Genomic DNA, 17,730 nt, shown 5'->3' with positions numbered 1-17,730 from the left:
ATATAGAGCTTTAGAACTAGAGATCCCAAGCACCACCAGATTCATGCAATGGATCGAGCACCATAGATGCTAAAATAGCATTTCAAGTCTCCACATTGAATATGATCCACTTAATTTAACTAGAAAATTTGGAAGAGAAATGTCAGACTTATCCGATAATGTCTCCGGTTATTATTAGTTTTTTTTTAATATAATCCGTTCATTTAAAGGGTCGCCCAAAATTTAACATGTTACTTAATAAATCAATTTTGTAAACCAATCTTATTCTCTCTCGTGTTACTCAGTTTAGAAGCACGTTTTTGGTTCGGCACGATTATTGCTCGAGCACATTCATCCCGTGTTGTAATAATGTCGTGAATAATCTTAAAAAGTGTATATTTTTCTCATGAAACTCATCTTCATAACAATAATGTGGCAAGAACAGATTGGATGTCTAAATTAATCCGAAAATTTATTTCCGGAGAAATAAGCTGAAATTTGGATTTTCATCCTCTAACCAAATCTAGATCCTAATTTGGACCGCTGTATATTTGGTCGGTTGCTGTTTTTTTTTTAGATAGCATTCAGGTGCTAATCACCCCCAAATCCTGAAAAAGAATTGGATGGTTTATCTTCTCCAAGCTAAAACCACCCTCAAATCAAGCGCAGCCCTCCGCAGAAGACGGTGGCGATTCGGCAGGGACATCGTCTGAGTTCATTTTTAGACATGGGGGGCAACTGAAACTCGGCTGATCCCTCGGGCCGACGATGACAACCGCAGAAGGCGCGATTTAGACAGGAGCACCGATGCCTATCTGAACGAATATCCGTAGCCAAAACGTGTCCATTTTCGCCGGAAAGACCTTTTAATTCATTGCGGGATTGGCGAAAATAGAGCTAAACCTGCCATATCCCCGTGGCGCCGAAGCAGATCTTCCCGTCGAGGGATCAAAAGCTGCGGGGGACACTGTCGACAGAGCCTCTCGTGTGCGCAGCTTGTTAGTTCTCATCTGTGCAATTTGAACGTCGGGTCATTCATCTTCATCCTCTGCGAATTGCAAGAACCAACCTTGGCCCTCCCTCCCAAGGTGGCGCAGCCCTTCTGGAAAATGCAGGCCTCGCGCTGCTGCTTTTCGCTTGCTCTCCTCCTCCTGTTCTCCTCCTACTTTACATTTGCCTCCTGCCTGTCGACCGCCGAAGCATCCCTGATCGCCGGCCGCCAGCTCTTGGCCCTCCGCGAGAACGCTGCGTTGCCCCGTAATTATGAATACTTGGTCGATGTGAATGAGACTTTCGCCAATTCCAGGCTCAGGCGAGCGTACATCGCTCTCCAGGCGTGGAAGAAGGCCATGTACTCTGACCCTCTCAACACGACCAGAAATTGGGTAGGGCCCAGTGTTTGCGATTACAACGGCGTCTTCTGCTCGCCGGCTCTTGACGACCCGAACCTGAGTGTTGTTGCCGGGGTCGACCTTAACGGTGCTGATATCGCAGGGTACCTTCCTCCGGAGCTTGGTTTGTTGGGCGATCTCGCTCTCTTCCACATCAACTCAAACCGGTTTTGCGGAGTAATTCCTGAGAGCTTCGAGAAGCTCACAATCCTTTACGAGCTCGATGTAAGCAACAACCGTTTCGTCGGACTGTTTCCGAAAGTGGTTTTGTCCTTGCCGCAATTGAAGTATCTCGACATTAGGTACAACGATTTCGAGGGGAAATTGCCGCCTCAGCTTTTCGATAAGGACTTTGACGCGATCTTCCTGAATAACAACCGGTTCACGTCCACGATCCCCGAAAATTTCGGGAACTCCCGGGCCTCTGTCGTGGTTGTCGCCAACAATGATCTGAAAGGGTGCATTCCTAGAAGCATCGGCAAGATGGCTAACACATTGAATGAGGTCATTTTCATGAACAATGACCTCTCTGGGTGTCTACCGCCCGAGATCGGGATGCTTGGGAACGCGACGGTCCTGGATGTGGCATCGAATTCGTTCTTAGGTACATTGCCAAAGAGCTTCCAGGGCCTTTCCGCGATCGAGCAGTTGGATATCTCGGGGAACAAGATGACGGGGTTCGTTCCAGGAGGAATCTGCAAGTTGCCGAAGTTGACGAACTTCACGTTTTCAAACAACTACTTCAATGGTGAGGATCAAGCTTGTGAGCCACCTACCAGGAGAGGCATTTTCTTGGATGACAGAGACAATTGCTTGCCTGATAGGCCAAGGCAAAGGCCTGCTAAGACTTGTGTTCCGGTGGTGAGCAAGCCTGTCGATTGCGGCAAATCCAGATGTGGAGGGCCATCGCCGTCGTTGAATCCGAAGCCTCCAGCTTCAACACCATCCCCTCCCAAGCGCAAGCTGCATCCACCGCCTTCTCCAAAGTCTCCTCCACCAAAATTGACACCGCCACCGCCTGTTCAATCTCCTCCTCCTCCTCCCGTTCATTCACCATCACCGCCGGTACATTCCCCGCCGCCGCCTGTACATTCGCCTCCACCGCCACCACCAATCCATTCTCCTCCTCCACCGGTGCACTCCCCACCTCCCCCACCGGTGCACTCTCCCCTACCACCGCCACCGCCTGTTCACTCACCTCCACCCCCGATCAAGTCTCCTTCACCTCTAGTTCAGTCGCCGCCGCCGCCGCCGCCATCGGTTTTCTCACCCCCGCCGAGGGTTCATTCTCCACCACCGCCAGTCTCGTCGCCTCCGCCACCAGTACACTCCCCACCACCACCTCCTGTCTTTTCTCCTCCACCACCTCCAACTCCAACGATCATCCTGCCCCCAGAAATCGGCTCCCGGTACCCCTCGCCTCCACCTCCAGCATTCCTCGGTTACTGAAGATCCGACGACTTGTCATTTGGCCCGCTCATTTTTGACTCTGCCCCAGTTGAAATTATATGATCCGAAAGCCAGCAAGCGAAGCGTGCACATTGCGCACAAAATTTTGCTAGATGTAGCAATCTATTGGATTATGGTGAAAGTTCAACACAGCTTGAAATGTGCCCTAGGAGGCACTTAAGTGACCTGACCATGGCCACAAAACTGTACATCTTTCGACTAGAAGTAAAGTTCTGATCTTGGGTGTGTGTGTGTTGTTTCATCAGTTTCTGCTGTTCCGGGGATACGTTCGGTACGTGTAAGGAAGGGAGCAAAACATGACCCAACTCGGTTCAGTTCCCTCTTTCTGTGTAATTGTATTAGATGAATGAGAAGGCGAACTAACATGGATCCCAAGTCTAGTAACAATTTCGACTCTCCACGTCGTTCGTAAAGAAATGTTTTTGGGCGTACCATGAAAAGAAGTGAAGACACCCAACCAAATGTTCAGCCTCTTAATCAAACTCGAGGTAGGATCTATGTAATGCCCTTTGCATGGAAAATCGCCACTAGGGCAACGGGGGTTTCTATAAACTCGCGAGGATCTATAATCCTAGGGGAGGTGGAGGCTATTGGATCAAGCGAGCACTCATCGATCGAAAACATGATAAGTCTACAGTAAGTTACGTGAATTTAGATAGAAATTACAGCAAAAATACACGTGATCTGGGCCGACCCATGTCGTGTGAGATGGCCCGTGATCCAACCATTAACAGATGGTGCAGTGGCGGTGCACGTGCCGTGCCCGTGCTATGTTGTTAAAGAGGTTCAAGTGCTTTTGTTATTTCAAGAAGAGCCCAATCAGAAAATGAATCCCCACACATGTACCATGTTGTCCAAAGGAGGGAGGAGAATGATTACAAGATGCGTCGGAATTCCACTGAGATATAATATTTTATTGCACGGAAGTCTGTCTGAACATCCTAAGGATCATATGCATCATACATTAAAAGACAGTCGCCCTCGTACGAAAAATTTAATGTGGATAAAACCGCCGAACTTGGAGCGAAATTCTCTCCCGCGGGTTAAAGAAAAACATGTCCCTCGTGATTCTCGATCTTGGGCCCCGTCGAAGAAACCGGGGAGAAGAGAAGGCGAGACCCCCAGACGCTAGACGACACCTACTACTACCGTGTGGACAAAAGAGATTATTACCTGGGAACTGGAGCTGTCGAACAGTAGCGGCACGCAGATCGGAAGACATGGACATGCGTGAGACGACGCTGATGTGATTTTTGGAGTTGTTTGTTTTTTCAGAAGGGAACGGGAACGAGGAAAGCATGGTCCGTCCGTCGGTGGGGGGAGTCTCCCGAAAGGACGAGGCGCGGTCGCAGCTTTTGGGGAGCTGAAAGGGACGTTGCACAGAGAGAGAGAGAGAGAGAGAGAGAGAGAGGGAGAATCTTTGGACTGTGCGGTGTGGGGGAAGCAGAGAGGGTGGTGCAGCTGGGTCGCGTGCCGGTCCAATTCCAGTAAAAGATCTGTACGCAGGTCGAGGATTGAATCCGAGTGTCATCGAGCAGGACTGTGCAGTGGCTCTGGGTTGGGTGCGGACCGGTCCGGTCGCTTCACCTTAGCCAAAGCCAAAGAAAGAAAACCACGTTCGTTCGAACGGCTCCGAACGCAGCCCCCCCAGACCTGTCCAGTCCAGTGATTCAGCAGTTCAAGAACTCGCGCGACTTCTTTATGTTTTCCCATGACAAACGGATATTTTCCGAAGTACCGTTACGGGCGGTTGATAAGAAACAGGGGACAGAAGAAAAACGTCGTTAAAGAAGAGAGAGAGAGAGAGAGAGCTGACAATCGAAAAGGCAGAGATCGTGGAGGCCGAGAAATCCGGCGCGCAGCCGAGGAAACGCAGGAAGGGGGCACGTACGACGACGCCGCATCGAAGAAGAAGGTGGCACCACCACCACCCACCCTACGAAATAATCACAGAGCATCACGCGATGATGGCGTGCAATTGAATGATGGCAGAGAAGAGAGAGAGAGAGAGAGAGAGAGAGACAGAGCCAACCCCATTATTGCTCCCCACGCTGCCCGACATCAAATCATGTTGTCCCTCTCCCTCTCTCTCTGCCCTGGCGCCTGCGCCCAGAAACGCGCGCCTCCCTCTGCTCTTCTTCTCCCCATCCGTCCTCCCCGATGCTCAGCGCTGCTGCTCGCATCGTCCTTGTCCCAGTAACGCTTCGTCGTCGACAGGACAGGCGGGCTACGCTTTGGTATTGTGTACGGGCTCTACTCTCCTCCTGCCACCGTGGTTGGACCAGTCGTCTGCATCTCTGACTTTTCCGGCATCCTTGATATCGAACATAATATCGCTGTTATGTCGCCTACTTCCGCAGCCCAATCGCTCCGCCGCAGGGTATACTATATAGTTCCAATGATGCTGCGTATAATTTCACCCGTTGAGCCCCAACCAGTAAAAAAATAAAATAATAATAATAATAATAAACCTACCGACATTATTTGTGCTTTTTTTTGGCCGAAAATGAACAACGGCCACGTGGAGGCGGGCCCCCAGGAGAGCCTTACCCTACGCCAGCACCTACCGGATTCCGCACTCCTCCCCCGGAGACCCCCGGTCGACAGGAAATTCAGCCCGAAGGAACCCCCCGCGCCACGTGTCCTTCCCTGGGGAGGGGTGGGGAGGGCAACATCGTACAGCGGAACCCCCGCTTAAAGCTACGACCTCGCTCGCTGCCCCCTCCACCACGCTCTTTCCTCCCTTCTCCTTCACGTCTCCCACCCCCACTCTCTCTCTCTCTCTCTCCCTCTCTCTGCTTCTCCAAAGCCTTCGCTTTTAACACTCTCTCCACACACTCCTCGACGCCCGCCCGCGAGGGAGAAGACATGCCTTCGGACACGAGCGAGCGCAGGCCGGCCCGGCCGCAGGCCTCCGCCGCCGCCGCCGGGGGAGCCGGCCTGCACCACCCGCCGCCCCCGCCGCCGCAGACCGAGGCGCTGCCCTGCCCGCGCTGCGACTCCACCAACACCAAGTTCTGCTACTACAACAACTACAACCTCTCCCAGCCCCGCCACTTCTGCAAGTCCTGCCGCCGCTACTGGACCCAGGGCGGCACCCTCCGCAACGTCCCCGTCGGCGGCGGCTCCCGCAAGTCGGTGTCCGCCTCCGCCTCCTCTTCGAAGCGGCCCCGCTCATTGTTGGCTCAGCCCCCGTCCTCGTCTCCTTCCTGCAACTCCTGCAACTCCTCCTCCGTGACCCACGACCCCCTGCAGGGAGACAGCCCGGGCTTGCTCCTGGCCCAGGCGAAGTCCGAAGTGGGCTCGGGCGATCAGGTGAAGAGGAGCGAGAATGCGGCGGGGCCCGGGGTCTGTCCCGGTCACCTGGGCTTCGCTTCTCTGCTCGGCTCGCAGGGGGGCCAAGGGTTCTTGGCGCTGGGCGGGCTCGGGACGGGGCTGGACGGCCTGGGGTACGGGTTCGGGAGGGCGGTCTGGCCCTTCAGCGAAGTCGGCTTCGTCGACGGCGTAGGCGTGTACGGCGGCGGCGGCGGCGGCGGGGGACCGGTGGCGACGGCGGCGGGAGGCAACGGGTGGCAGATGGGGAGCGGGGAGGGCGGAGGAGGGTTGGTGGACGGGGACGGGTTTGCTTGGCCGGAGCTTGCGATTTCGATGCCGGGTCAGGGCCTGAAGTGAGAGGGGGGCGGTCATCATCTTGCTGTTGCTTTTTTCTGTGTTGGGTTTTGGGCAAGGCTCGAGAAGTCAGGGGGTGGTGGCATCGGGGTTTTCTTTGTTCTATCTTTTTAGGTTGGTATAAGTATTCACTGATAGAGGTTCATTACAGGTTTTTTACATAGGAGATATTGTGATGATGACCACTGGAATATGATATGATATGATGTTTTAGCGTAGTAGGCAGATCGTCGTTCAGTCAATCTTTTTGGGTTTTGCTCTCTGCGGTTTGGTCAATGACTGCCCTGTATAAAGTCTTCGAATGTGGACATCGAAATTGGAAGTCAATGACTCGTTTTGGTTTGGTCCGAGCTCTTGTCATTTACTTATCTAGTTTTCTTCTTCTGGCGTGCTTTTGGTTTGATGATGACCGGAAGCAGCGGGGCATAGACAGATGAAAAGGCATTTGACCAGAACAAAGATAAACACTCGCCAACCCTTCGATTTGGTAGCGTCTGTGAAGAGATGCTGGCAAAAGTAGTTCATGGGTTGATGATATACAAGGCGGGCCGGCCTCGGCGAAGCTCTGCGACTCGAGGGCTTTCGGATGGGAAGCGTCGTGATAACGAATGCATTCGTGAGACTAGCATTTGTGCCCGACCAAGGCAGTCTCGGCAACATAATCTTGCTAACGGTCAAACTTACATTCATAATCTTCTGTCCTCGTCCCGTGTTTCTTATCTTAGCATGTTTCGTCGCTAGATCGGATCTTGTTAATTTTCTTGAGGTTGCGATGAATGCCGAGAATGCTGCGCGTTCATAGAAAACGTGGATAGTGTTCTCCATGGTCGGATGAATCGTTCATTCCTTGTGATCATCCATAGGCATCATTAATGCATGTTCAAATCACTCTCCTCCCCGGGCGGATTCGCAATTGATTGTTTTGGGCCTACCCACACTCGAAGCATTGATTCATCCACGACCTTATATTATATTTGCATCCAAACGGGCGCGAATACACGGTTCGAATTGAATAGGGAAAGCATCGAGTGATGATTACTTTCGACACCTTCTCTTCCGCCTCTCAAGAAGCATCCATAATGATGGCTCATCATCTCCCCCCCCACCAAACGCACATGATTCGATTGTGAAAACGTTCACCATAGAATAAGTTTGGAACATTTTGTCGCGTATATGGCCTCGATATCGTTGGATTCAACCAGAAGTGCCGGCTTTTGCGACCGCACTAGCATAGCATCATCTTTTCTCCGAGTCTCGCGCGATCTTCGGATATCTAGAAGAAGACCCGTGTTCTCACTCACCAACCTTATGATATCTCGTCTTTGCCCGCAATATGAGATCAGAGAAGGGTGTCGGGAAATCAAACCCCCACGTGTAGACATGGCCACGGGCCGGTTTCGGCCCGGGTCGAACTCGGGACCAGCCCGTTGACCGGGCCCGCGGTTCGGAACCGGAACCGGCCTGTGGCCTACGGGCCCGGTTCCGGTTCCAACACCCAGTTCCTAACAAAAAGAAAAACTGCAGATAAGTGGAGAAACTCTTTTTTTCCCCAAATTTGATTACAATGTACATTTTGATTACATTTTTTATTGAATAATTCATTATTTCATAATTTGATAATTCATTATTTTTTAATTTCATAATTTATTTTTTAATTTTTACTGGCCGGTTTCGAACCGGGCCGGAACCGGCCCAGAACCCCCGGTTCCGGTTCATACATGGCCACGAACTGGAACCGCCAATTCCGAACCGTGGCCATGTCTACCCGCGTGGATAATATCGGGACTAAGCGAATGTCGACTCAAGCCCAATGATGACACAAACAATCCATGAACTTTCGTCCAATTTGCAATATGGTCCATGAACTTTTAATTTGTTCAATAGCGTCTTTGAACTTCAGCCTAATTTTCAATGTGGTCCCTGAATTTTTAATTTGTTCAATGTGATCCTTGGACTCTCGGTACATGTTCAATGTAGTCTCCGAACTATATGAATATATTCAATATAGTCTTTGAACTTGAATTAATGGAATGACTACATTGAATAAATTGCACATGTACCTAAAGTTCAAAGACGGCATGGAACAAAATAAAAGTTTAGGGATCATATGACACATTAGACTAAAGTTCAAGGACTATATCGAACAAATTAAAAAATTCACGACCCACGTTGCAAATTGGGTCAAATTTCAAGGATCGTTTGTGTCATCTTCCCGACACAAAAGAGCTGCCATTGCATGACATCCTCAATTCATGGGATGGATCTAGGAATTACTCGGAGGCCCACTGCAGTCACCCAATGATGGGGGATGCTGGATAGCAACCGGGCTCAAAGATAAGATATTCGCTTATCAATTGTACGTGGAATAGTTGGGCCTAAAGACATAGCCCAACAAGAGAAAAAATAAATCCAGAAAAAAAGAAAAATGGGGGAATTACTCAAAAGCTCCACCGGATATTTGCGGTCGGTACACATTTACCCGGAACTTTTTTAATGTTACACATTACCTCGCCGAACTATTTTTTGTTACGGCCGCTAATCCTCCATTACATTGCCCGTTAGAATATGCAATGACTTTTAAGGGGTAAAAGTGTATTTTCATTTATATATTTATATGGAATCTCTCGTTTACCACTCTATACAAAAATTGAAAAAAATAAAGAAAATGGAGAAAGACAAATTAACAAAAGTATTAGTAAAAGATATTTAAACATCAGAAAATAATATTAAGATGTCCAAATTGTTAAAATTTGATGAATACATCAAATTGTTCTATTGATGAATACATCAATAGAACAAATAATATATTATAGGGAAGAGAAACATAATTAAGCTAGAGGGTAAAAGTCCTCAATGAAAAAGAAAAGGTCAAATTACAAATATTGCATACTCATAATGTCTATTTAAACGGTATGTGGATGCAAAAGATAATTGATCAATAAAAAGTAGGGTGGGGCTTATTTCGACCCTTATGATTAAATTCATCTAAACAAAATATCAAGTCTCTTTCTTTGCTATATCGAAGAATTTGTGTTTTTACCCTCACTATTGACGAAACACTTTACCACAAAACACGTAAGGCATTATAGGAGTATATAAAAAGGACCGCGCTTTTTCCACTCCTTATTTGGCTTAGATACTCTTTTTCTTTGTGTTTTGACCATATTATCCCTTGTATGGCCACCATTTCTCTTATAACTCTACAAAGCTGATCCTTTTTATTTTGTTTCTTCTTTTTTTTTTCTTGCGGGTCTCATTTTCCTTCTTTTCTTTTTTTTTCACGCCTAAATCATCTCTCCGTTTTCTCTGCCATACTCTCTTTTCTACACCTCCATGTGATGCCAACCCTGTTGTCCTCCACACTTTCCCTGGCACCAGCATTAGGCTCACCGTACAATTTCAATCCCATGAACGCAATGGGGATTGGAGAGGCCACGGTAGTGCTTCCTCTGCATCTTGTGAGAACGCACAAAAACCCTATCCACACTAAAGGGAAATGAACGCTCCCCTTACCGACTATGCCCGTTCATGTAACTTCTCAGCTACATTTTGCCGAGAGCATTTTCAGGCCTTTCCTTGAAAACCCACATGTAAATGTTTTCCATGTTGTGCTAAACCAAAAAAGCATTGAGCAGCAAGTTTGATTTCTCAATGCCAGACACACCATTACAGTCCTGAACTATTTTGGACTTTGATTTTTCATTCAAAATAGGCCTAAAGTAGAAACTAGAGAAAAACCAGGCCCTCCACGCACCATCAAGGGGCTTGTTACTCTTATGCCCCACTTTTAGGATATTAACACTCATCTCTATTCGGTAAAGTTGGGGTCCCAAACAACATTTAAAATATCACAAGGTTCGTTCCAAAGCAGAGAAGGTGGGCTAGGCCTTGATGACAAAGGGAGATTGATATCAGGTGGTCCTCCATGGATGATCGAGCCATTTATCTCTCTCTCCAATTCATCGTGAGACAAAAAGCCAAAGACCATGGACAACAATGTGTTTTCCTTCTAGCTTGTGCTTCTAAATCGATAATTAGAGCAAAGATCTCCCTAACATGCTCATGAAACAAATCGAAGCAAATACGGAATTATTCGAACAACAATCCGTCGGTCCACAAAACCTCAGAGACCCCCTCACAAGTACGGAATTATTCATGCTGCGTGTGGCGAAGAAAACGGGCTCGTTGGGTTGAGAACAATGTTGGTGCTAGCGAAAGTATGGAGGATGACGGATTGGCATGATAGATATTCGAGTAGGGAGACGCAGAAAGAAGAGAATGGGAGAGAAAACAGAGAGACGATTTAGGCTAGGGGTGAGCGGTTCCAGGTTCCGGGTAGGTTCCGCCCAGAACCTGGAACCTACCCTCGGGTACAGGTTCCTCAAAATGAGGAACCTGGAACCTACCCGTCAGAACGTGGAACCTGGAACCTACCCTGTCACAGGTTTCAGGGTCGGTTCCAGGGTCCAACAGGTTCCTTTTTTTTATTTCATTTTTAGTTAAACAAAACGAAAAATGAATGCAATAATACCGAATAAGAGAGAATACAAAACAAACAAAATTATCAACAGAGGAAACAGAATTGGCTGCTGTTTGGCAAGGAATTTCATTAGATAAAAGAGAGGAAACATAACAAAAGTCACTAGACTTGTCACCAAGTTTCAGTCACTAGACTTGTTAGAGGACATCACAAAATGAAATGGATGCTGCTGCCGTGCAAGAGGACATCACAAATTCCTCTAAATCCTACTTCTATGAATTTAAACATTTGAAATGAAGACATTCGTACTAAAAGAGATAAGTTTCAGTCATTAGACATAATTGTTGTTCGCCGAGGAGCAAATGCATGGTACCCATTGGAGTTGCTCTTTTCCTGCCAAGCAAACAATATGAGAACATATTAGCCAAGAGCACTTGAACTTTTACTAGTGGTCTTTATGCAGTAAGATATTATCATATCCGAATGAAAGAACCTAAATCAAAGTATCATACCAATTAACTATAGAAATCAACTAACTTTGAGTTGAATTACTACATTTCCACATCATAATACAACTCCAACATCTCATTGCACACAATTGTCACCAAAAACTGTGTTTTACTCTATCTAACCTCAATATTTGCATGAGTTCATACATTTCAGGATATAGCTCGTAAATGCAAGGGAAAAGTTTGTTTGTTAATAGAGAAAAATGGAGGGGGTGGCAAGGGATGGTTGTTACCTCCTTCCCTGATTCATAAAGGGCACTAATGTCCAATAGCAAAACATTGCTATTGGTGCTTGTTTCATAGATCATATAAAAATAGTCATATGAAACTAGATGAGTTAAATCCACTGAGAAATCCTTATAACTCCATTTAAACTGCTAATAGTACATTAATTTCCAAATCATGTTACTTTCAAAAGTAAGATCACTAATTTCTACTTGCCTAGACTTAAGTCATCCATAAGAATGCAACACACTAGCACGGTTAATGTGCACATTCACATAAGGTGCAAAAGTGCCCAAGTTTTGGAAGAGAAAAGGAAAAGAAAGAAAAGAAGTGAGCTGGGATGAACACTGGAACCCATGCACCGACATGTGGAGACATGGAATTGGGAGTGCATTAAACAGCTAACCATAACTCAAACACACTCACACAATAGTACATAGAATGTTCAACTTCTGAATATATATAAACTGCAGCTCTTCACAACATATACTAGCCTCCAAACAAGCAGCAAATCAGTGACAGAATCATCCAGATATCAAAAGGGTGCATCGTAGCAACAATGCAACATCACAAATTAGCATCCTCCATTTCCCAATCTTTTTTTCTCGCATGAAAGATGGGCAAATTCTCCATATTGCTGAATCATTTTTCCTGCCCTTCACAAAATAAACAAAATTTAACAAGAACAACAACTCTCTAGAAAATAAGTATTAGAAAGCCTCACTACATGTATTCATTGATCCATTCCGCTTCAACTCGTAAACTTTATTTACCGACGATAATCTCCTCATTAAGACAATCCATATCTAAAAAAAAAATAAGAGATTAATAAAATATTCACTTATTAGATATATAAAAGGAATTACAATATATAAAGATATAAACATCACTTACTCATCTCAGCACCCCTATGGATCCCAAGACAAGGAACTAAGCCACGACACCAAACACGTCAATCGACCCAAACTCAGCACCCCTATGGATCCCAAGACAAGGAATTGAGCCACGACACCAAACACCCAATAAGAGCATCTCGATCACAGCAGCTGGATTTCCCCCCAATTCAGCACCATGGCACCAAGGACCACCATGATTACCCCCAACTCAGCTTGCTCTCCTCAGAAGCTACTCGAAATGCTCCATACGCGCGAAGCTCGGAGCACTGACTAGCGCTTCCAAACACGCACCGGTCGACCCGTTTCGCCGCCAAACACGAGGCAAAAGGCTAGAATCGACTGACCGAACCGAACCGAAAACGAACGACGACCAAGATCCGAGCCGAAATCGAGCTCGGTGCTCGACATCGCGGAAGGGAAAATCGAACAAGCACAGAATCGAGAGAACAACGCCGAAAGTGCACCTTGGGCTGATCCGGGGCGATTGCCGGAGGAATCCGCCGGGAAATGCAGGGGTTCGCAGCCGCGAGACGGAGGACCAGCGAACGGTGAGGAAATCGTCGTTTCTCGTCGGAGATTCGTTCGATTGTGAGAGTGTAGAGAGAGAGTGGCGTGTGTGTGAGAGTGAGTGAGTCTGTGGATGGGTTTGGGGGGTGTGCGTGTGTGGCGAAACGGATGCTTTGGAATTTCAAAGGTGTGATTCAAGAGGAGCAGGGAGCATTTGGGAATTACTGAATGAGGGTTTCTTCCGGTTCCAGATTCCGGTTCCCGGTTCCGATTCGGTTCCGGTTCCTATAGGAACCGGGAACCGGAACCGGAACCGGAACCGGAACAGCCGGTTCCTAAAAATGGGGAACCGGGAACCGGACCCTCTGTCCATGGAACCTGGAACCGAACCGGATCCACCGGGTCCGGTTCTCCGATTCCTGGTTCTACCTTGGAACCGCGCTCACCCCTAATTTAGGCTTGATAAGAAAGAAAAAGAAGGAAAATGGGACCTGCAAAATAAAAAGGGATAACTTTTGTAGAATTATAAAAGAAGTGGTGAGCCATACAAGCGATAGTATGGTTAAAATGCAAAAAAAAAAAAAAAAAAGAGTGCCTAAACCAAATAAGGAGCGAAAAAAGCGCAACACTATAAAAATGCACTAAGAATCTTGACATGAAAAAGTTGTGCGAATTGACTGCTGCAGGATAAGTTTAAGATTTTTTTTTGGGACAAATTTTCCCGATTCCCGGTTCAGCGTGAATTTGTCAAAAACGGAAGATAAAAAGGCATGTGCTGGACCGTTGACCGAAACAAACTTGTCGGGTAGTCAACCAGCAAGGGAGACTGGGACTGATGATAGTTGTGGTGGCGTCGTGGCAGCTCGTTCGATTAAGCACATGATAATGTCATTGAATTGAACACCAATTGGGGGATTTAATAGTTGGATAAAATAGCTTTAGCTTCGACGCCATTATTATCGATAGAAAATGAGGAAATTCAGAGGCAACATCGATGGACAACGTATGTGCTTGCGTCACGAGCAAGAGATTCACGGTTGCTAATGAAGCAAATATTCAAAGCTTCTGTTTTTTTTTTTTTCCGAGGGGGGACCATCCGTTTCGTTTTATTTGGGAATTGGCCCCACTCTCCCCTCCGAATTCACTGGATTAATTTTTTTTTTCCCGGCCACTTGCGGGCGGACGAGATTTTTCTCGCCATCGGGCCCCCGGTCCAGATCTGGGATGTCCGCCGAGCACTGGATGTTCTTCGCCTCGAGGCCGACGTTGCAATCGCTTCAAGGGGGGGTTTTCTTGAGGGGTAGCCCGTCTCACCCGTGGTAGCACCTTGGTTGGAAATTCACGACGTTTGGGCATGACATGCCGCCGCTGCTCGCGCACTGGCTTGGAAGCGAACGGATGCTAGGCTCGACCCCTTCTTTTTTTTTGGGGGCATGACACAGGGTGAGCTCCGGCTTTCTAGGCCTTGTCATGCCTTGGCCAACATGGCCTACTGCCCACTCATAAGTGCTCTTAAGCTCTGTTTTGTTTTGCGAAAATAAATAATTCGGAAAGCATTTTGTTAAAAAACGATCGCTTGTATCGCTTATAAATGAAAATTTTTTTTATCGACTAATTATTTCAAATGATACAAGACATTAATTTTAAAAAATATTTTTTAATATTTATTTTTCGCGAGATAAACGAAATTTTAAATTTTTTTTTATCGGGCAAGCGGAGCTTTAGTCAATAATCCATTTTCTTCCTCTGCTGTAATGGCCAAGATTGATTTGAACTTTTCCGGTAGTCAGGAAAAAGTCCAAAAGATGACATTCACACACATCTTGGTTGTGTCCAAAATATTTTTTAATGGGTTGGTGATTGGAAATCTTTCGAGACATAATGATATCGTCATATACAATTATTTTTTATTTTACAAAAATAAACTTTTGTCGTTTCCAAAATTTTAGGGCAAAAGTTAAAAGCTAGACCAAAGGAAAGCAAATACAAACAAAATAGAGATCAAATTGTTTGTCCGAGTCCGTCGAAAATCTCTCTTTGTGGAGCATGAACCAAGATTAATTCGCCGTTGTTGGTTGGTCCGTCGCTTTTTGAATTAAGCGAATTGTTAAAAAGATTTTCTTCATTATCAAATCATTAATCAAATCTTTTCTCAGGATTGAAGATATAGGATATTACTCAAACTGACCGTCGTGATTTTCTTTCATCAATAAGTTTATACGAAAGAAGTGTATAAAGATATAATTATATTTTAGAAAATTGGTTAATGATTAAACCCTCGCCAATGTACATTTCTCTTGTGTTAGCATGTACGAGGAGGCGAGATCGAATGATATCACTTCAAAATGACACGAATTCAGCAAATCTCCCGTCAGACGAGATCTCTTCGCGACAATATTTATATAAAACTCGAGTCTTATTTCGCAAGCTTCGGCGTTTATTCAATCAGGAAAAACCAAGGCTCGAGCTGGATGCCGGTGTAATCCCGATTTCGCCCTCACCCACCCCCAGAAACCAGCGAACGTGAACGGGGGCATTCTCGTCTTTCGACCCGCCGGCGACTTTCCCGGCCTCTCGGGGCCGGCGACATCGGGGGAAAGTAGCCGGAAGGCGAAACAGACCCCGACACTCCCAGTCAAAGTCAACAAAAACACAAAATACTCGCGGATTTACCGAAAACACCCCCGGCCGTCACGCCAATCCTCGCGCGTGCCACCCCAGGTCCCCCACCCCCCCCCAAATAAACCAAAGTTCGGACCCAGTTTCGGAAACCCTCAGCTTCAGCCGCCGCTTATTAACCTCGCCATCGTCGTCGTCTTCCCCCGCACTTTTCCTCCTCCGCTGCCATCTTCACAACCTCCGATCCCTTCCTCTCTCCCTCTGCTTTCTCTCGGTCTCCGGAGAGATAGCGGAACCGCTCCCGCCGTCGATCCTCCGCCCCGACCCATCATCGCCCATCACCGGATTCGCCGCAAAGACCCCATCTTTCGCCGCCGCCGCCGCCGCCGTTGTTTCTGGATCCCGGCGACCGGGCCCGGTTCGCCGGCACCTCCTCCGGTTCCTCGACTCGTTCCGTAGGGATGGCGTTGTCTGCTTGGTCAACGAGAGAAGTCTGTATCGGGTCCTCATCTGGTCCCTTTCTACAGCTAGCGGTTATGGCGATCCGGGTCACGTTCGGCTACTCCCGGCTACATGGTGCAGAGCATCTCCGGGATCTCACCCCTACGATGGTGGATATGCTGGATAGCAACCGGGGGCTCAAAGATAAGATATTCGCTTATCGATTGTACGTTGAATAGTTGGGCCTAAAGACATAGCCCAACAAGAGAAGAAAAAAAAAAAAGAGATCAAGAAAAAAAGAAAAATGGGGGAATTACTCGGAAGCTCCACCGGATATTTGCGATCGGTACACATTTACCCGGAACTTTTTTAAATGTTACACATTTTACCTCGCCAAACTTTTGTTTTGTTACGGCCGCTAATATCCTCCGTTACATTGCCCGATAGCATGTGCAATGACTTCTAAGGGGTAAAGGTGTATTTTCAATCTATTTCTTGTATAAAATCTCTTGTTTATCACTCCGTACAAAAATCGAAAAAAAAAATGCGAATTAATAAAAGCATTAAAATAAGATATTTAAACATCAATAATAATGTTATGATGTCAAAATTGTTAAAATTTGATGAATATATATTAATAGGACTAATAATATATTATAGGGAAAAGAAACATAATTAAGTTAGAGGGAAAAAGTCCTCAATGAAAAAAAAGGGGTCAAATTACAAATATTGCACACTCATAATGTATTTTTAAATGGTATGTGCATGCAAAAGATGATCACTAAAAAATAGGGTGGGTTCAAGACCTTATAGGAGCTTATAAAAATACACTAAAAACATCGGCGTGAAAAGGTCACGCACGCTAAGGCATTTTCGGGACTGAATTGACCGCCGTACGATAAATTCAAGATTTTTTGGTACAAATTTTCTCGATTCCGGGTTTGGCGTAAATTTTTCAAGATCAGGGGTGATTGGTTCCCGGTCCGATCCCACTCCAGAATCGGGAACCGAACCAAAGGGACCGATTCTCAGTTTTCGAAATCGGGGACCGGTCCGGTCCGGTCAGGTTTCCGGCGATCCAATGGAACCGGTCGAGTTCATAGGAGAGAATGCCTTGCTCTCCATCTTCAAGAAATTTTTTATAGTCCAATAATTAACTAGCGGCGACGTACCGTGCTTGCTAAGCATAAACATAACTCAAGAGAATAGTTCCATGGGTCCCTAGATAGCTCTTGTCCCACCTCGAATGGCGCTTGGTCTCCCCCACTCCTGTGTATTCATATGCAAGCCCCACCTTCGTTTGTCATCCCGTCTTTGGCTAGTGTGGGTTTTTCAAATCACGTGTATTACCTCTTTGATTCATATGAAGTCCTAAACGATGAGATCCTGGCCAATGTGATTTCGACCAGTTCTGAGTCGCCCACCTTGAATGTTTACCCTCCCGTCTCTGTAGTCTCTCTCCATCTCCGTGGTCACTTTCTTTTTGTCATTTGTTAGCGAGAGCAGGTTGGCTTCGTTTGGCTAGATTTGGAGCATTTAGAGGA

General features: G+C 46.6%; 2 protein-coding genes and 1 long non-coding RNA gene across 3 annotated transcripts; 2 read left to right on the top strand and 1 right to left on the bottom strand.

Moving 5' to 3' along the window:
• Positions 1-693: 693 nt before the first annotated feature.
• LOC115665998 (pollen-specific leucine-rich repeat extensin-like protein 3) lies at positions 694-3,209 on the top strand. The gene has a single exon (XM_056321314.1). It carries the CDS (start codon positions 1,089-1,091, stop codon positions 2,817-2,819), a length of 1,731 nt encoding a protein of 576 aa, XP_056177289.1. The 5' UTR covers positions 694-1,088; the 3' UTR covers positions 2,820-3,209.
• A 2,377-nt stretch (positions 3,210-5,586) lies between these two features.
• On the top strand, positions 5,587-6,859 carry LOC115669493 (dof zinc finger protein DOF1.6-like). The gene has a single exon (XM_030590696.2). The coding sequence runs from the start codon at positions 5,709-5,711 to the stop codon at positions 6,510-6,512; it is 804 nt and encodes a 267-aa protein (XP_030446556.2). The 5' UTR covers positions 5,587-5,708; the 3' UTR covers positions 6,513-6,859.
• A 4,242-nt stretch (positions 6,860-11,101) lies between these two features.
• LOC130140776 (uncharacterized) lies at positions 11,102-12,619 on the bottom strand. The gene is made up of 2 exons (XR_008818765.1): positions 12,160-12,619; positions 11,102-11,482 (listed from the first exon to the last, which is right to left on the bottom strand). It is a non-coding gene; the product is annotated as an uncharacterized LOC130140776 (long non-coding RNA).
• Between the last annotated feature and the right edge of the window lie 5,111 nt (positions 12,620-17,730).

This window comes from Syzygium oleosum, unplaced genomic scaffold (assembly GCF_021117445.2).
Source record: "Syzygium oleosum isolate NSW1041296 unplaced genomic scaffold, Sole_v2.1 Sole_v2.22, whole genome shotgun sequence".
In the NCBI taxonomy this organism is placed as follows: Eukaryota; Viridiplantae; Streptophyta; class Magnoliopsida; order Myrtales; family Myrtaceae; genus Syzygium; species Syzygium oleosum.
This window is presented reverse-complemented; position numbering and strand designations above follow the sequence as displayed.